The sequence below is a fragment of the Rhinopithecus bieti genome, unplaced genomic scaffold (genome assembly GCF_001698545.2).
Source record: "Rhinopithecus bieti isolate Rb0 unplaced genomic scaffold, ASM169854v2 scaffold_7398, whole genome shotgun sequence".
NCBI classification, from domain to species: Eukaryota; Metazoa; Chordata; class Mammalia; order Primates; family Cercopithecidae; genus Rhinopithecus; species Rhinopithecus bieti.
This window is the reverse complement of record NW_016805783.1, coordinates 2268644-2289551: the sequence shown is the minus strand read 5'-3', so window position 1 is coordinate 2289551 and position 20908 is coordinate 2268644. Positions and strand designations below refer to the sequence as shown.

Sequence of the window (20908 nt, the reverse complement as noted above, 5' to 3'; positions counted from 1 at the left end):
CATCAGATATTTCTTTCACAGTCTCTGAGTGACTCTTTGAATGTCTGTAAATGTCTCTTTTTTCATCTTTAGTATGGAAAGATAGCTTGGCTGGATATAGAGTTCTGGGTTCATACTGATTTTTCTTTAACATTTTGCATCTGACATTTCTGATGAGAAATCTCATTACTACTCTGATACACCTTCCTTTTAGATAGTCTACATTTTTCTGGAAACATCTAAGACTGTGGTTTTGATATTCTGAAATTATTCACAGTTTGTCTAGTGATGTGTATTAAGAATTTTATCCTGGTTGGTACTCGGTGGATTCAGTTTGCTTATGTGTTTTCCAGTTCTGAGAAATTCTTGGTCATTATTGCCTCCTCTCCATTTTCTCAGTTTTGTGCCTCCTCTTGTTTCTTTGCTCTGGGTTCTTGGTGAATTACTCAAATCAGTCTTCCAGCTTATTAACTGGCTCTTCATGTGAGTCTGTTCTGTCATTCAGTCATCTATTGAGTTTATTTCAACAACTGTTTTTATATCCAAGATATCTAATTCACTTTTTTTCAGAATTGTATGTTATTTCGTGGATGAGATTTCCTTCTTTAGCTCAGTCTCTTTCATAGTGTAGACTTCTTCAGATGTTTGAGGACTCTTAGTTGTGCATTCATCTCCTCTGAGAGGATTCCTGCCCATAGTTTTGCTGCTGTGATTGTGGTTGCCATCATCTCTATAACTTCCCATCTGTTTCCTTTCCCCAGAAGGGCCTCACACACTTGGCCCTTAGAGAATTCCCTTTTTGTTTTCAGCATGGCTATATATATATTTTTTAAATCTCCTAACATTTCCATGGTTTGGTGTAGGAGTGGCGGAAGAATTTACTGTATCTTGTCTAACATCTTGAGAATTTAAATTGTTGATCTATTTTTGACCTGTTATTTTATGTCTAGATATATTATCCTAGGGAAATTGCCAGAGATATGTATAAAGTATATTTATTTTATCATTATTATACTAAAAATTAATCTATAAAGGAAAACAATCTAAATAATTGAATATAGAGGTTTATATTACTAATCAATATTTTATTAAAATTTAATTATTAAAATATTTAATGTACTATAATGTATGGGTTATTGACCAAAGTATGTCGTACAGCCAGTCGTATTAAAATATTAATGATGGAGGAAATACAGGAAATGTTTTTAATGAAAGATTATAAAAAATTACATATACTGCAATCCAAATTTTGTTTTAAAACTACATTCTGAAGTAATAACAATAATTGCCAATATTCCTTGAATCTTTCATATGTCAGGCACTATACTATGTAATTAAGTCTTGTCCTCAGGACAACCTGTGAGGTAGTTAGTATTATCCCCTTTTTAAAAGTTTTTATAAAAGACTTACAAAATGGAGATGGTTTAATTGTCAGTAATGTAAATACTAACAAATATATTAAATATGGGTGATAGGATTGGTTGGGCCTTCTCTAATATTTCTAATTTCGATACTTTACATATTTTTTCCAGATAACATGTTTTTTGTAATGGTTCATGCTGTTTTAGAAGATCAAGCTGTTATAGCAATATCTTACTTCCTTATATATCTATAGTCCTTTACAAATATGCACTATTTTTTATTGTTTTCCTTACAGAATATTTCATCCATTTGTGGACCAAAAGATGGAGTTGTTTTTTATTTTTACAAAGATAATGTTCATGATCTGATACCACTACAAATGTTCACGTGATGAAGATTCATGGACTTGTCTTTTGGTTGGACTGTCACTCATTTCTGAAAGTTTCTTCAGCCACAATTTCTATTTGAAAATTCAAGTACCAAAGGATACCAGGTTTAGAATGGTATAATGATGTATTCTGTCTGAGGATTGCAAATTTTATAGAGACCACAGTTGGATTCCAGTGATATTCTCCAATCAAAGTGATTTGATAAACCTAATTTTGAAGCATTTTATATTTATAAACGACATCAAGAAATGGGAGAAAAAAATGGTAGGTTGAAGAACACATTGTTACACTTTATGTTTAAAAGTATATAGACAATGTAAGCTGACGTGGAATTGTCAGGGTTTTGCATTGCAAGGAACTTTTCTAAATTAGAGAGAATTAAGGGTTTATTCTCATATAGCCACCAATTTTGACTGTCTTTATCATTAATTGTGAAAAAAATTAACTGGATTTTGAAAACCTTTTTTTTCCTCTTTTTTTTGAGATGGAGTCTCACTCTGTCACCCAGGCTGTAGTGCAGTGGCGCAATCTCGGCTCATTGCAACCTCTGCCTCCCAAGATCAAGTGATCCTCCTGCCTCAGTCTCCTGAGTAGCTGGGATTACAGGCGCGTGCCACCATGCCCAGCTAATTTTTTCTATTTTTAGTGGAGACGGGGTTTCACCATGTTGGTCAGGCTGGTCTCGAACTCCTGACCTCATGATCCGCCTGCCTTGGCCTCCCAAAGTGCTAGGAGTACAGGCGTGAGCCACTGCACCTGGCCAGAATACTTTTAGTGTTACAGAAAAATTGAGAGGATTGCAGAGTTCCAGTAACCTAGTACCCAGGTTTATCTGTGATTAACATTTTACATTTGGATACTACATTTGTTACAATTAATGAACCAATATTGGCATATTATTATTAACTGAAGTCCATACATAGCGTGTTCATGCTAGTTTTTACCTGATGTCTTTCCATTCCAAGATCCCATCCAGGATACCACATTACATTTACTTGTCATGTCTGCTTAGGCTCCTCCTAGCTGTGATAGTTTGTCAGACTTTTCTTGTTTTTGATTTTTTGGGGATTTTGTATCCGAATGTTTTGTAAGATGCCCCTCTGTTGGAATTATTGTCTGATATTTTTCCATAATTTGCCTGGAGTTATGGGTTTTGGGGAGTGTGATCTCAGAGGTAAAATGTCATTTTCATCATATCACATCAAGGGAACATGCTGTCAGCATGATTTCTCAGAGTTGATATTGAGCTTGATTAACGGAGCTTGAGCTGGCTAATGTAGGTGGTGTTCTCAAATTTCTCCACTGTGAAGTTACTCTTTTTCTCCTGTTCCCTGCTATACTCTTTGGAAATAAATCACTACAGGCAGCCCACACTTAAGGAGTAGGGATTTTTGCCCTCCCTCCTTAAGTGTGGAATATCTACATTAATTATATTTGGAATATTTCTGCAGGGGAGATTTATCTCTATCTCTTCTTCCCCATTTATTTATTCAGTTAATCATTTATATCAGCATGGACTCATGGCTATTTATTTTGTACTTTGAGTTACAAGTCAGTACTACTTTATTTATTTTGTTTTTCAAACTGTCCCCGGTTAGGCTATTGGGAGCTCTTTTAGTTGGCTCTTTTTTTGTTGTTTTTTTTTAGATGAAGTCTCACTCTGTTGCCCAGGCTTGTGTGCAGTGGCGCAATCTTGGCTCACTGCAGCCTGTGCCTCCCGGGTTCAAGGAATTCTCTTGCCTCAGCCTCCTGAGTAGCTGGGATTACAGTTGTGTGCCACCACGCCCAGCTAATTTTTGTATTTTTAGTAGAGACAGGATTTCACCATATTGGCCAGGCTGGTCTCGAACTCCTACCTCAAGTGATCCACCCGCCTCAGCCTCCCAAAGCGCTGGGGTTACAGGCATGAACCACCATGCCTTGCTCGGTTGGCTCTTGTTTCCCTTTGATATACCCTCATCAGTGTAGGTATTTTTTATTTGTCTTTGTTTTATAGCACTTCCCTAATATTTTTTGGCACTCAAAGATTGCTCTAGATTCATCTTGTGTATTTCTTGCCCATCTTAGAGTCAGCCATTTCTTGAAAAACCTGTCGATATTTTTATCGGAAAAAGGTATTAGAAACCAAGATCTGGATAATAGGTGTATTTGTTGTTACTGGAGTGTCCTTGTTTATAGGCCCTTTCAGCTGGCAGAGCAAGGAAGTGTGTATATATATATATATATATATATACACACACACACTAACATATATACATAGCTCATGGCTATAAATATTTCTATATGTAACTGTTTGTATCTGCCTTAAGCTAAACATGAAATTATGCTGATGTTTCCAACTCTATTACCACATGAATCATTCTAGTCTCCTCTCCTTATCTGTATGCTCCCACTCCAGTAGTAAAAAACTTAGTTCCCATCACCCACCATCCATTTACTTAATCGTTCAATTCCAGTATATATACCTTGGCTGGGCACCGTGGCTTATGCCTGTAATCCCAGCACTTTGAAAGGCCGAGGCCAGGAGTTAGACCAGCCTGGTAAACATGGCAAAATCCTGTCTCTACTTAAAGAAAAAAACAGTAATACAAAGTGGCACACGCCTATGTATAATCCGAGCTATTCCAGAGGCTGAGGCATGACAATTGCTTGAACCCAGGAGGCAGAGGTTGCAGTGAGCTGAGATCACGCCACCGTATTCCAGACTGGGTGACAGAGCAAGACTCTCTCAAAAAAAAAGAATTTTAACCCATCCCCAGGTGGGAAAATACTTGATCAACTCGAGTACAGTAAGTAAGTATGTGCAGTTACTTTTACCTTTATTTTTACAGACTCCACTCATTTCCAAGGTTACTTAGATCAATACCTTTTCCACCCAGCCCTTGGTGAAGTTGTTTATACGTTTGTAATACAGTTAGATTCTCTTCATAGTCTGCATTCCTTATTGAGATCTGTGACGTCCTAAATGATTTTTAAAATTTGCGTACGTTAAAGTTCATTGTTTAGTCTTTAAAATTCTGTGGGTTTTTACAACTGCATAATATCGTACATCTATAATTATAGTATCATACTCAATAGTTTGAGTGCCTTTAACATAGTTATAATGTGTGGATTGTTATACAGATCATAGTACTGATTTCACCAGGCTGTGATCTAAGCCGGTGGTTCTCAATTTTTTTTTGGTCTCAGGATGACTTTATACTCTTTAGAGTATTTAAAACCCCAAAGAGCTTTTGTTTATGTGGGTAACATGTGTTGATACTTACTGTAATAGAAATTGAAACTGAAAAGTTTCAAAAAATATTGTCTCATTTTAAGAAAATAATAAATCTGGCATGTTGAAAATATAAATAAAACTATTTTCTAAAGCAAAATATTAGTGAGAAGGATAACATTGTCTTACATTGTTAGAAATATCTTTAATAACTGGCTTGTTAGATTCTCATATCTGCTTCTACATTTAGTCTACTGTGATACTTCCTTTGGTTAAAATGAATAAAAGACAAGCTTCACACAGACAAGAAGCTGAAGAAGGAAGAGTATTTTAATAGCCTTTCATCTAATTGTGGATATTTTTCTTTGTTGACTCCAAAACTTAACAGGTAGTCATTCCTTAAAGGTTAGTTGCAGTGTGGAATCTGACATATCATTGAGTTTTTTTACACTGTTACATTAAAATCCAATGGTCTATCTTGCACTTTGAGTAGGTCTTTTACCATGTTTGATTTTACATCATGTATTGACCACTTGTAAAATACTGGTTCAGGGAATTATGCAGATCTTCCAAATGTTGACACATTTAATCATATAATTTTAAAATCACATTTGTTATTATTGCTACTGATCTCATTTTAAAAGTGGTTAACTCTTCAGAAACTTTCAGGTTTGCCATGGCAGATACAAGGTTTTCAAAATTCTCATTTTCGTCCTGTAGCTTGAATTTTATCATTAGCAACAAATATTGTTAGTTCTGTCCTTCAAGTGATAGGCTGACTTTGCTCATATGCCAGACACCCAAGTCTGGAAAACTATAGTTTTATCAGTGGTTCTTTTAAGTAAAAATGGTTTTCATTTAAAAACAAAAAAACAGATAGTTTAGCTTGTAAGTTAAACAATCCCACTAGTATTTTTTCTTGAGACAGCCGTTATACTATAATGGCTGTGCAAATGATTGTAATCATTTATGTTGTTTCATTAAAGATATACTTAGATGAAATTGGTGGTGAAGATCACAATGACTTACTGATAGTTTGATGCCACTACCTTAGTTCACGCTAAGGCACTAGCAATTTTACTCACCAGTGCCTTTGTACTATCAGATTATGTCAATACAATAAAAACAGCAAATGTCCTAATATTTTTTAAATAGTTTGTCCTTGTTTATTCTCTGAAATAATTTGAGGAGTCCTAGGGGTCCACAGACCACATTTTGCTAATCACAGGCTCAAAGACACCTTAGAGTTCCTCTAGACCAATACCCTAAAGCCCCTTACTATATATGTTTCTGTGTACTGAGGTCATTGTTAATGTATTTGGTAAGTATTTCATAAATACTTGTCTAGCAAATGATTCAGATCAGTATTATTCATGATCATTGTCTGTTTACAAAGACTGTCTAAAGTGAGATTGGTAGATGTAGTATAACTATACCATTTACTTGGCTTCCTTCATGGCAAGGCTGCTACACTTCTTGCCTCATGGTTATAGTCTTGCAATGAATAGTCATAACTGGCTAAATAAAAAAGAGAGTTTGAACACATAATGAAGTTATCAGATGGTATTCTTCATTTCTGGGGCCAAATAGCAGCAATATTAGTATCCTGAATTGATCTTCAATTCAAGTACCTGCTCCAGTATTCCTTGTAAATATCTTCTAATAAAATATACTGAAATATTTACAGTTTTAGGTTATAATGCTGAGCATGCATACAGTGCACAAAGAAGTGAGGATCAGGAGCAAGAAACTAAAATTGCTTATATTGTAGTAACTATGTCTACAGTCAAAATCAAAGTCACCCAGATGATTCTTGTGACACTCATTTAGTCTCCTTGTGCACAGAAGTTGTTAACTGGATCTATTAGTTTCATTTATCAGAAAGTTTGGTTATCTCTGATCAAGAAGGAAGACATGAGGAACAAGTGACATTTTAATGAGAATTAAACCTAGCAATATGAGATAATAAGGATGTCATAAGGAAAAACATATTTATTTAAAACCCAGAGCAAATAAATATGAATTGCTTAGTTACATTCATTTATTGTAGAGGCAGATTCAGTATTTTCTTTGATTGGCTTTGTTTTTTTAAATTGTATTACCAATGTCCTTTTTATTAATCAGTTCCAAGATTGAGCATTTACTCTGTTTACTTTTTAAATAACTCATTTTAAGTATTTCCTACCAGAATAATTTAGTAGCATTTATTGGCATTTCTAAGACTTTTTTTTGTTTTTTTTTTTTTTTTTTTTTTTTTTTTTTTTTTTTTTGTTTTTTTTTTTGAGAGTCTTATTCTATTACCCAGGCTGGAGTGCAGTGGCATGATCTTAGCCCACTGCAACCTCTGCCTCCTAGGTTCAAACAGTTCTCATGCCTCATCCTCCCGAGTAGCTGGGACTACAGGCATATGCCACTATGCCCAGCTAACTTTTTTGTATTTTTGGTAGAGATGGGGTGTCACCGTGTTGGCCAGGCATGTCTCAAACTCCTGGCCTCAAGTGATCTGCCTGCCTCAGCCTCCCAAAGCGCTGAGATTACAGGCATGAGCCACCACACCTAGCCTCTGAGACAATTTTAAATGGAAAAAAAAAAAAAATTTCATTGAGTCCTGATTGCTGTCTTTTAGCATCACTGCTTTTTTTTCAGAACAGGTCAGAATTATATGTGATTCCAGAATGCTTTAATGTTACCAAAGGCTATTTTTAAATACTTCTAAAATACTTGAAAATACTTCAAAATACATCTCAATGCCCACCTCTAATAAAGATAAATCCCTAGTAAGGGGTGTTGGCTCATATCTGTGAAGGGAAATGTAATAATTATGAAGTGCTTTGAAAATAATTTTGCCTAAAAGTGATTTTGTTAATTATCGGTGAAAACCTAATGATTTTAGGCACCCTGAGAAAGCCCTGCTTCACAAAAATATTTTTCTCATTAAGCTGATTGTTCTCTAAAATTCCACAATGAAAGATTAATCCCTTTTGCTCACTGCAGCCAAGAACTCCTGGGCTCAAGCAATCCTCTCACCTCAGCCTTCTGAGTAGCTTGGACCACAGGCATGTACCACCTCACCTGGCTGATTTTTTTGTAGAGATGAGGTCTTGCTATGTTACCCATGCTGGTCTTGAACTCTTGGCCTCAAGTGATTCTGCTTTCTCGGTCTCCTAAAGTGCTGGGATTACAGGCTTGAGACACTGTGCCCAGTTTGTTATTTCCATTTTATAGATGTGGTTACACAGTTAATAAATGGGTCAGAACTAGTATTCAGACCCAACTACACTTGAACTCCAAAGCCTAGGTTTTTAATCACCACTCTTCTTCTTTCCTTGGCTTCTGAGATACTGCTCTCCTGGGTTTCTCTTCCACCTCAGTCTCTGTAGTTCCTTTTCCTTGTATTGTTGATGTTCTACATAAGACCCTTCTTATTCTGTATGTTCTTCCTATGGAATTACGTCTACTCTATGGCATCAGCAAGTATTTGTATGTTAATGACTCCAATTCGTATTTCTGAACCAGATCTTACTCTAGAGCCTTTGCATCCAGTTTGTTCAGAGAGCCTCTTACTGCTTGAATTTGCCACCTGTCCCTCTACCTTTATTCATACCTTAATGAATAGCATTATTGTCCATATGATTGCCTGAGGCAAAAAGTGGAAATCATTCGTGACTTCTCCCACTGCTACCTGAGTGATCTTTCTGGAAAACATAACTAATCACATCATAAGATCCTTATACCTCTTGGGTAGCCTTCCATATAAAAGTTGCTTAGCATGGCACATAGGGCCTTCGATGTCATGCCCCTACCTGCCTTTTAAGCACCAGTTCTCATCCATTTTGTCCTCTCACATTGCTCTTGTTTAAAATCTTGAAATCTTGTTTGAGCTGTGCTATGGGGAATTAAAAGTAAGCTTAGTCTTACATAGTATACATCAGGCCAGAGTATTAGTAGGAAAACAACACCCCTCCAGAGGCCGCTGTGTTGGCAGCAGCACTAATTAGTCAGAAGTCCCCTTTGGGAAAGGTGACTTTCCCAGCAGAAATTGAGACTTTGATACCTAAGCCCCTTATGCAAATTCTCCCTTCTTTGCCAAACTTGGAGGTTCTGGGTTTAACTTGTGTTAAGGAAAATGTATTTTTTGTAAGCCATCTGGACTGTCTACTCATTAATCCTCACTGTACCTACTCCAGTGACCTTTCTAAAATGTAATTAAGGCCCTATTAGTTAATTTTAAATAATTTTATACATTGTAACATTGTATAAATGAATTATGCTTAGCATTTTAGGTATTTTTGTTACTTTTAAACATGATATGAGATTTAGCTTTTGCCTACTTATAATTGTTTTTCTTATGTTTTCAATTTTGAAAGGATTGTTTCTTTAGGAAAATTTCAAAGTATTAGCTTACTGGGCATTAGAAATGTTGGCTCATTTATGTAACTTTCTCTGTAAAACTTTAAACATTAATTTGCTTCATGCAATTAAACATATAGAAGACTTTTTTTAAAAGCAATATTGTTGGACATTTAGTTATTTCAGCAGCCATTGAGTTGTCTCATTCTGAAACAACACTCAGTGGAGATTATATCCCTAAGACTTTTAAAAGTGTATGTATAATCTATACATATACCCCACAACCACTCTCCAGTAAAGTCTTTCTTCTGTTTTCTAGTCAAGAAAGTGTCACTAAAGTTTTAATATATATTTTAAAATTAATAGAAATGGGTGAGATACTTAGATCATATTGTTTCTAGCTCTTTGTAAGGAAACATTACTAAAATATTTTCCTCAAGGAAAATGATAGACCAGATGAGTCTTGATCTTATTTAGAAACCAAGTAGATTGTTCTATAACATGTTCCTTAGATAAATTACAGTATTTTTCTATTAGCTCTTAGGCTAGTCACTTATTTTAATTTTAGGCGATGCAAAAACTTTCTGGATGGAGCTAGAAGATGATGGAAAAGTGGACTTCATTTTTGAACAAGTACAAAATGTGCTGCAGTCACTGAAACAAAAGATCAAAGATGGGTCTGCCACCAATAAAGGTATGAAGCAATAAAAAGTTTGAATATGTTTAATACTAAATATTTCTCTCTGGCAGTATAGTGTCATTCTATTTCCAATATTGCTGTTTGTAAAAGTAGGTGGATATAATTACTTTTGAATAATACCTACTGAATTTCTTTTATCTCAAACTACTTTTCCCTCGTTTATCTTTTTTTTAGGGGAATGTTGCAAAAGTAACATAACATTTGACACTTACAGAAAAATATAACAAGGAAAAATTATTCCACGTTCAGAGACAACTAGTTTTTTCATATGTATGTGTAAAAGTACATATAACTTCATTTTGCCTGCTTTAAACAGAACTTACTCTACCAGTCTTCTGAAAGCAAAATTTGTGTTCTACATAGGCAGTTAGTTCAGTCATCCAAGTTTTTATTTTTTCTATTTGTTTGTTGTCAACCCTGGTTGGTTATAGAACGTAAGACTTTAAGATGGAATCATCCTTAATCCATCAGGACTTATGGTTTCGAAGCAAATTTTTCTCCAGATTATTTTTAATACTTTCTGGGTGTTCTTATGACATTATTATTATGTGTTTATCAAAAAAAATTGGCACTGTTTTTCATTTTAATGTTCCTTCTCAATCCTCCATGAGTCAGATAAATCTAGATTCTAATCCAGTTGTACTACTTCCTAGCTGAATGTCCTGGAATAAATAGCTTAACCTCTGAGCCTCAGTTTCTTTTGTCTCTAATGCAGATAGTACTATTAACCTCTCAGGGAGTAGTGAAGATTAAATGAGATAAAATATGTAAAGTGTTCAGCACAGTAGCTGGCACCATGAATAAAGGTAATGGTGATGCTGTTTTTCTGTCTTTAACAGAATACATCCAAGCAATGATTCTAGTGAATGAAGCAACTATAATTAACAGTTCAACATCAATAAAGGGTATGTACATCTCTATTCCCAATGTAGAGTATTCTCTGATATTTTCTTGCCATGAAGCAGGATAGCCTTAATAAGTTGGGCTAATTAAAGATAATTTAAAATAAAATCTAACATCCACATTTCTAAGTTACATAAATCACAGTTTCCTCTGTTAAGTGAAAAGTCCTACCCATCTAGAGACAGTAAATGCACATCTAACTAAGCATCCTAGGGAAAGAATTAACAAATACGTGTCTTCTTTGCGGGGGAAAAATTTCTCTTTTAAAGAGGGCAAATAGAATTGTAACTTTAAAACACTATATATCTGCTTTCTGTGAAGAACAATACTTGAAAGATACATTCTTATATAGATAAGATAGTGGGTAAATCTTTTATTTCTAGATTGCTTTTAGACCATCAGACTTCCAAGCTCTAAATCAGTTTAGAAGGATCAAAGATAATATACTAAAGAAAAACTGTTTCTCTTCTCTCAAAACTTCTGACACCAAATGTGGGTTTTCCATGCCGTGCAATTCTCCAGTATTCTGTGGACGCCAATGGATGTTGTGTTCTAAAATTTAATTCAGTTCTGACACTAAGTGCTACCCAGAGTTAGCACAGATCCCACAGATTAAGGGCTCATTGCCACCAACTTGCTCCCACTTCAGACACTGGTCACAATCCCTGGGCCTCCTGTACTTCTGACTGACTTGGCTACAAATCAGAGGTTCCCACAACCCCCTCCTCAGATTCCATGATTTGCTATAATGGCTTATAGAACTCACAGAAGCACTTATGATTACTAGTTTATTTTAAATGATATTGTAAAGGATACAAATGAATAGCCAGGTGAAGAGGTACACAGGGCAAAGTCTGGAAGGGCCTGAGAACAGGAGCTTCTGTCCCTGTGGAGTTTTGGGGTGTACCACCCTCCCAGTATGTGGATGCATTCACCAGTCTGAAAGCTCTCTGAACCCTATTGTTCAGGGGTTTTGTGGAGGTCTCATTACATAGGCATGACTCAGTCATCAGCCCATTGGTGATTTGCTTAATCTGCCTCCTTCTCTTCCCTGGATATGGGGGTAGAAAGGGTAGGGATGAAAGTGCCAACTCCTTAATCATGCCTTTGTCAGAAGTGCCTTGGTCTTTCTGACAACCAGCCCCCATTCTGAAGCTGTCTAGGGACACCTCACCTCTCAATAGTCATTAGCATACAAAAGACACTCTTACCACTACTGGAGATTCCAAGGGTCTCAGAAGTTCTTATGTCGGGAACTGGGGACTAAGACAAATATTATAACAGAAGATGCTCCTCTCACACGTGTTACTTGAAATTAGAAGGGTTTTAGGAGTTACGTCAGGAGCCAGGGCAGAAACCAAATATATATTTCTTATGATGTTACATGTACTAAGACTGTAAAAACAAAAACTGAGAAGTTATTTTAAGAGGATCAATCACCATTCCATAAATCTTAGTCTATCACACATTTGCTGAAGTTTTGAGGAAGTACAATGTTTATTAGGTTTCTATTAATGCTGTTAGATGTTGTCAATAAATTTTAATGATTTTTGTCTTTTATAATTTGGAGTCTTAAGGCTTTTAAATCTCAGAAAAGATAGTCTAGCATCCCCAGTCTATTTTAAGTAAACCATTTGGTATTCAAAAGTATCCTAAATTTCAGTAGCTTTAGTATAGCTTTGGAAGAGTAGTTTCTTGAAGAAAACAGTCTTCCTTTCACAGTATCCTTCAGTAACACTCAGAATTGTAGAGGAGGAAAATTTTATCTCAGTGGCTGGGGATAAGGGCTGTAACAAAAGATAGAAGACAGATTAACAGGAGAAGAGACATAAACAAATGTGTTAATTTTTTTTTCTTTTTTTGAGACGAAGTCTCGCTCTTTCACCCAGGCTGGAGTACAGTGGTGGTATCTCGGCTCACTGCAGCCACCGCCTCCTGGGTTCAAGCAATTCTCCTGCCTCAGCCTCCCGAGTAGCTGGGACTACAGGCTCATGCCACCACAGCCGGCTAATTTTTTTGTGTGTTTTAGTAGAGACAGGGTTTCACCGTGTTGCCTAGACTGGTTGCGAACTCCTGAGCTCAGGCAAACTGCTTGCCTTGGCCTCCCAAAGTGCTGGAATTACGGGCATGATCTACAGAGCCCGGCCAACTTTTAATTTTATATGTGGGAATTAGGAGGACCAGAGAGATCTTAGGGTGAATACAGGAGGATCTTTATTGAGTGCACTCAGACCCAGCAGACTTAACATCCAAAAACTGGGCCCAGAACAAAGACAGCACTTGACTTTTTTTTTTTTTTTTTTTTTTTTTGGGGGGGGGTCTCGCTCTGTCACCCGGACTGGAGTGCAGTGGCCGGATCTCAGCTCACTGCAAGCTCCGACTCCCAGGTTTACGCCATTCTCCTGCCTCAGCCTCCCGAGTAGCTGGGACTACAGGCGCCCGCCACCTCGCCCGGCTAGTTTTTGTATTTTTAGTAGAGACGGGGTTTCACCGTGTTAGCACTTGACTTTTATACACAAGGGAGTGGGCTAGCCAGAAACAAGCTTACAGTGGCATGAAGCGTAGTGGCATGAAAGCAATGATACAGAGGCAGAACAAAGATAATCAAATTGTGACAGGTTCGTGACTCAGGATTACACATGACCATTGCTCTGCAGCCCAGATGTCTGTCATCTAGGTTTTTCTGTAGTGCCTAGCACAGCTTATTCCATGACCTTCACTATGGTGCCCAGGTGGCCGTAACTCAGGCCTGCTCAGACAGCTCATGACCTTCACTCCACTGTTTAGATAAAACAGAATACTTGAAGTTACTAGTTACAGAGAACAGGAATCTATACACTCATACCATAAGAGAAGGGAAAATTTGTTTTTCTCCTCCCTATGTTGAGGGAGTGCTGGGAGAGTCCCAGAGCACTTTCTTTGTGTCCTGCCTTCTTAGATAGTATTATCAAGACCTTTTCTGGGTCTGGGCTATGCCTATTGCTGCCTCTGGGATAAGTCGTCCTAAAACGGGAAAGCTTATTTCTCTTTCTTTTTAATTTTATTTTTCTTTCTTTCTTTAATTTCCTGCCTCACAGGAGCATCACAGAAAGAAGTGAATACCCAAAGCACTGGTGAGATTTGAGAGCACATTATACCACCCTAATAGGTGAAAGGGAGGGGCAGAGGAGCACTTCTGGAAGAACACATGACTTCAAAGATAAATGGGCCCTACAAGAATAAGTGGGAGATTTGTAAGAGTGTCTGAGTATAGTACTGACTGCCTCTGTTCTCCCTGATAAGATGAAATCATTCCTGGTTGATGAAACTTCTGGAGGGGATTTATGACAATTGAGTTCCTTTTTGGGAGGATCTATTTTTAGACAGATAAGGGAACTCCAGAGAAAGCCTTTTCCTATATTTGTTCATTCTCAGATGTCTTCAATTCAAAATAATTTTTATGCTACTATATCTCATCTGGACAATCTTAACGGATTATATTTAGTTTTGCAGGGGAGAGGCTTTTAACCTCACTTGTTACCAAGAAAAATGGTAACAACTAATTCTAAAGATTTCTTTTCATTCTGAATAAGCTTTTTTCCACAAAAAATCAGTTGGTTTTTGTTTGGGGTCTTTTAAGGAAATAATTTTATCAATAGAAATGCTGAATATTATAATTTCGTATTTTTATATAGTTTGTCCCTCTGAAATGTAACAAATGCATCAAGATAAGAGTGTATTTATTTGCTAGTGGTGAAGTGTTTTTAAGTAAACAGTTGGGGAGAGTTATGTAATTGACATTGTTGGCAAATGTAAGGATTGAAAACCTTTGGTAATAAAGTTTCATGTAGGCTGGATGCGGTGGCTCAGGCCTGTAATCCAAGCACTTTAGGAGGCCGAGGTGGGAGGATCACTTTAGCCCAGGAGTTTGAGACCAACCTGGGCAACACGATGAGACCTCATCTCTACAGATAATAAAAAAAAAAAAATTAGCTGGCTGTGGTGGTATGTGTCTGTGGTCCCAGGTACTCAAGAGGCTGTGATGGGAGGATCGCTTGAGCCCAGGAAATCAAATCTGTAGTGAGCTGGGATCACACTACTGCACTCCAGCCTTCCAGCCTAGGCAAGAGAGTGAGACCCTGTCTTTAAAAAAAAAAAAAAAAAAAGTTTAATGCTAGCATTTATTTTAAAAAGAATGTTGAGAATGAGAGAAGCAAAAGAACTTTGTGTTGAGGTCAAAACAAGCTGTCCTGGATCCAACCTAGACTCCCCAGGCTGTCATCAAACTGCTAATTACGTTTGTTTTTCTTGATGATGTGTAACTCTCAATATTTCCTCTGTCTCCATATGAAGGATTGGATAGTATTTTCTTTCCTCTTTTATCTAATGACTAAATCTCCATGTTTTTGAGTAAATCCTATTTCCAACTATGCTTATATACATTTATTTTGCTCATATTTGTTAATGTAGGTTTATATAACATGCAAATAAATTAGCTGGAGGAAAAGTCAAACTCTTAATTCGTAAAATTAATTTCTAATCAGTTATAGCTGTGAACCTAAAATAATCAAAAGGGTTAGAATTTGAATTTTTTTTTTTTTTTTTTAGATGAAGTCTTGCTCTTGTCCTCCAGGCTGGAGTGCAGTGGCACAATCTTGGCTCACTGCAACCTTCGCCTCCCGGATTCAAGCCATTCTCCTGCCTCAGCCTCCTGAGTAGCTGGGATTACAGGCGCCTGCCACCATGCCAGGCTAATTTTTGTATTTTTAGTGGAGACAGAGTTTCACCATGTTGGCCACGCTGGTCTCGAACTCCTGACCTCAGGTGATCCGCCCGCCTCAGCCTCCCAAAGTGCTGAGATTACAGGTGTGAACCACTGTGCCCAGCCCAGAATCTAATTTTGAGAGAGTTTATTCAGGTGCAAAGCATAAGGGTAGCCATCCGAGGACTGTGCTATACCAAAGAATGGTGATAAATGCTTCTGGTGTGGGGAGAAATGAGGATTATTTATATAGGCAAAACAGAGGTGTTGAACAGGATTATAGCATTTTTGTGCAAAGGGTAACATACAGATATTTGATTGGCTACTTTTGGTTACACTCTAAGCGGGTTGTCCAACATTCTGTTGTAAACAGGTAACAGTCACAAGGGTCTCTGTCTCCATATCATTTAGACTAAGTTTGAATAAAGAACAGGGAGTCTTAGCTAGGCATGATGTCTCAGGCTTGTAATCCCAGAACTTTGGAAGGCTGAGGTGGCAGGATCACTTGAGTCCAGGAGTTCAAGACCAGCCGGGCAACATAGTGAGATTCTACCTCTACAAAACAATTTTAAAAATTAGTCGGGTGTGGAGTTGCCCATGATCACATCTATGTACTCCAGCTTGGGTGACAGAGCAAGACCTTGTGTCTTTAAAAAAAAAAAAAGAATAGGGAATGTAGTTAATGTGTAACATCTCAACACAGAAGTCAGAAAGCAATGATCATACACCAAAGAAAAAAATAATCATGTTACATGAGTCATCTTTCAGGGCTTAACTTTTCCCTTTGGCATAATAAATTTGGAAGGTCCTAAATTTTTATTTTATTTTTACATAGCTCTCTTCAACTGTCAAATTTTTATGTATTCATTTATTTTAGAGATAGGGTCTTTCTCTGTCGCTCAGGCTGGAGTGCAGTGGTGCAAGTATAGCTCACTGCAGCCTGCAACTCCTGGGCTTAAGCAGTGCTCCCACCTCAGTTCCCAAATAGCTAGAACTGCGGGCATGCGCCACCACGCCTGGCTAACTTTTTTTTTTTTTTTTTCTTGTAGAGACAGGGCCTTGTTCTGTTGCTCAGGGGGCCCTTGAACTCCTGGCCTCAAGTAATCCTCCCACTTCATCCTTCCAAAGTGCTGGGATTACAGGCATGAACCTTGTGCTTGGCTCAGCTATCAGATTTTAAAGCTTTCTTTACTTGAAAAATTAAAGACAGATATTTTTCAGTTAGCCACAGAGCAACCTTGAAATACAATATCCTTTTATTAAACTTTTTTTGAGGGGGAAAGTAAGTTATAATTTTTTTTATTAGAAAATAAATATACTGGGCCAGGCACAGTGGCTCATGCCTATGATCCCAGCCCTTTGGGAGGCCCAGGTGGGCAGATCACTTGAGGACAGGAGTTCAAGATCAGCCTGACCAACATGATAAAACCCTGTCTCTACTAAAACTACAAAAATTAGCTGGGTGTGGTTTTGCACGCCTGTAATGCCAACTACTGGAGAGGCTGAGGCAGGAGAATCATTTGAACCTAGGAGGTGAAGGGTGCAGTGAGCCGAGATCACACCACTGCCTTCCACCCTGGGCAACAGAGTGAATGAGACTCTGTCTCAAAAAAAGAAGAAATGTGAAAACTACATCAAAAGAGATACCCAGATACTTCATCCCCTCCCCAAAGTAGTTGTAGAGCAATAGGAAAACAAAAGGTACATAAATTTTTCATTTTCCGACTTTTATAGAGCCTTTAAGAATTATGTGATTTCTCTATAAAATGCATGCAGAAGCAGGGATACTCAATGTCCACCTTAAAGATTGGTTAAGCTTCAAATCAAGTTCAGGCCAAACTAGAGTTTCTACGGTAGAAATGTTTTCTGTCCTCAGTGTTTTATCCTATTTTATTAATATTTTTGAAAATATTGACATTTAATCTTTTGCCTCAATCTTGAAACCTTAATATGTTTGCAAATTTTAGGGATCCATATGGGCAGACTCTAGTCAATGAACATATTACTTGGATACTTATAGCAAATGGTTTTTAACTTGGTATATTTGTTGCTCACATTTGTATTTTTTTGTATAGATCATATGCCTGTGACTCAGAAGGAACAGGAAAACAAATCCAATGCATTTCCCTCTACATCATATGGAAACTCCTTTCCAGAAGACTGTACATTTCTGTATGTAGATAAATTCTTTGTTATTAATGCTTTTGCTCCTACAGATTTCTTCTTTATAAATCACTTGACGTTAGAATAGATGAGATATAAAAAAAAAAATTCCCATTAAAGCTTTAAAAGTTGTATATTTTAGTATTTTATGTAGGATAGAATTTCATGAGTTTCTGAATAGGTTATTTAATACTCCTAGTTAAGTCTTTTTATAAAGGTTAGCTTAAGATGTCTTTGTGTAATGTATTAATACACTGAAATCTACCAAGTAGTGTGTTTTTTTTGTTTTGTTTTGTTTTTTGTTTTAGTGCTTAGATTATACTGGAGAATTTAAAAATGTCAAAGTGTTTCTTTCAGTATCAGTTGAGTTTTCACAATGCATAACAGCTCTGAAGTAGTGTCAAAAAGTTTATGTATAGACTATGGGTCTGTGTCTATATTCTATAAGCTTATGAATAGACTAAATTTTTCTGACCTTCCCTTTCCATTTTATCATTACTTTCAGTAAAGATTCTTTGGCATAAAGGAGAATTGCAGAAGAGTGAATCTGATACTCTGACATGTAGTCTTTATTTTAGTAGATAATACCTGGGCCTAACCCTTCAAGTACTAATTACAGAGAAGTTTCTGAAAGTTCTCTAGAGTAAAGAACATAGTTTCAAAACACAAAGTATCTTTAGAAAGAAATTTCTTTGTTACCCTAATTTCATTTGTTCTTTTAGCTCAATATTAAATTGACCAAAAAAAACCTCAATGTATAATTCTTTTTTTGATTTCGTGTCTGTGAGAGTTGTAGATAGACACTGTTTCTTATGATTTGGATTTACAAATACTAGAGATGTCATTGCAGTTTGAGTGGGTCTCACAAGGCCCATAAAATTATTTTAAAATGCTCTAAAGCTAAGTTTACACTTTAGCTCCTTAATTGGCCATTTCAATAGCTCACAAAACAGTTTTTTTCCTAGAAATTCTGACCTTTGAATATACAGTATAAAATTTCATAAGTTTTTAAGAACAAATTTACTAAGTCTAAATCACTAAAATATGAAGTTCTTTTTCATGCAAATTACCACCAAACAAGCTCTCTACCAAACAGTTATCTATATATTTAGACATTATATTTTAAACGTAAATGCAGGAGTGGTTTATTCCTGTGAAGTATCATTTTGTGGTTTAAGTTCATTATACCAGCTTACCAGAATCTTTGAATTTTGGAATATTTTTTGTCCCTTTTAGCTTATCATCTTGTACAAATAAATAAGCTTTCTAATATTCATTATGGTCACTGAAAACAATATTGACCAGGACATGACCAAAGATAAAAACCTTGTGGTTGGCTCACTACTAGACACTGTTTCTATTACACTTCAGAAAGAACTCTTTAAGCAACTGTGAATTTACTTCTACTGTTGTCCCGCCTACACTTCTCACTTACAAGGTGGTCATGAAAAATCAAGGTTCACTGCCATAGCATTCTGTGGCATTGCCAGACATTATTCATACTTATTGAAAACTTTGTCAAAAAAGAAAATTCAGTTAATTGGGATTTTTCTCACCTACTTGTTGACTCAGCACCTAGTCTTGGCCTTTTAAATTCCAAATATTTAGAAGTCACACACTTGATGCCTTCTTCTGGAAATTTTTAAGAGACCAATGTTAAGCTAACCTTTCTATATTTTCTGTAGCCTGTCCTCCTTCCCTTTTTAAAAGTCAGGGCAGTGAGAACTTGAGGATAAGTGGTCACAGAAAAAATCAGGGCAGTACTGTTTTATTTTTAATTTTTCCGTATTTGAAGTTTTTTTCCCCAGACCTTGAGATTTAATTTGTAGAGTCTTCTATATGCTTAAATAAACTTGAGTTCTAGTACCCTCTCTTTAACTGTCACAGACTTCAGTTTCTTTTTTTTTTTATTGTTTCCAACTTGAGAGCCATACTTACAGATGGAAAAGACAAAGGCAGAATTGTTTTTGAGAAACTCTTCCTTCTCTTTGTTATCAGTTAACCTTATCTTTCTCCTAACAGATTATTTTCTTGTTCTAAGCATAACTTTAGTTGTTTGTTGTTGTTGTTGTTGTTGTTGTTATTTTATTAGCATTTTTGGAAACCTCGGTTCTTACTAGGCTTTGTGATACTTTTCTTACCGGTTCATACCAATGTTTCGTATTCGTAATTAACTGTCAAAGAAGACAGTTCAATGTTTCGTATTCGTAATTAACTGTCTTCTTTTGTATGTATACTTGTAAAAATCCGAGCTGCCCAGAAAAATTGAGTTGGTTTCTTTAACTGTTTTCCCAACTCTTTAGGACTGTTTGTGATTATATAATCAGAATTTCATTTCCTTAAGAATCTCCCATCTCTCTTGTACTGTATTGACACTCAGAGGCTTTTTTTTTTTTTGAGATTATACCTAACTTTGAGTTGAGCTTTCTGAGATCCTTTCAGATGAAGGGACATGTCTTATTAGGCTTAGGATTTTCTTCCTTTGCTGTTAAGAATTCCAAGGAAGCATTTCATTTTTGACTGGAATTATGTTTAAATAATTCCTTTTATATTTCCTCTGCAGGCCGGAAGTTTATTACTTATTTTACTTTCAGTACTTAAACCCTCTTAGCAGGCCAGTGGTCACATAGGCTGCCTGGTAAACTAAATGATCAATAACTTAAGCCAGGGATTCTCAGCACCGGCTAAACTGCTCAAGATTAGGCTGAGCATGGTGGCTCACACCAGTAATCCCAGCACTTAGGAAGGCTGAGGCAGGAGGACCACTTGAGCCCAAAAATTCAAGACTAGCCTGGGCAACATGGCAAAACCCCATCTCTACAAAAAAATAACAAAAATTAGCTGGGAGTAGTGGCACATGCCTGTGGTCCCAGCTACTTGGGAGGCTGAGGTGTAGCACCTAAGTCCGGAAGGTCAAGGCTGCAGTGAGCCATGATCACGCCTCCACGCTCTAACTTGGGTGACAAAGTGAGACCCTATTTCACAAAAAAGATTATACAAACTATCAATGGCAAACCCCAGGATGAAATCTTGGGTCTAATAGGACACAGGCTTCAGTTTTTTGTGGGGTTTTTTCTTTTCTTTCTTTTCTTTTTTTTTTTTTTTTT

The 20908-nt window shown here is 36.6% G+C and overlaps 1 protein-coding gene across 4 annotated transcripts in view; it reads left to right on the top strand.

The window, feature by feature from the left end:
- SETDB2 (SET domain bifurcated histone lysine methyltransferase 2) overlaps nt 1-20908 on the top strand; it is a 51672-nt gene that overhangs the window by 3738 nt on the left and 27026 nt on the right. For 2 of the 4 annotated variants that reach the window (XM_017873767.1, XM_017873763.1), the window contains exons 2-6: nt 1637-1994; nt 9863-9988; nt 10834-10899; nt 13975-14010; nt 17714-17810. In XM_017873767.1, the coding sequence (XP_017729256.1) occupies nt 1979-1994; nt 9863-9988; nt 10834-10899; nt 13975-14010; nt 17714-17810 (341 nt within the window). In that variant the 5' untranslated portion in view covers nt 1637-1978. The remainder of the gene's footprint in view (nt 1-1636; nt 1995-9862; nt 9989-10833; nt 10900-13974; nt 14011-17713; nt 17811-20908) is intronic. The other 2 variants (XM_017873765.1, XM_017873766.1) reach the window with 2 other exon arrangements.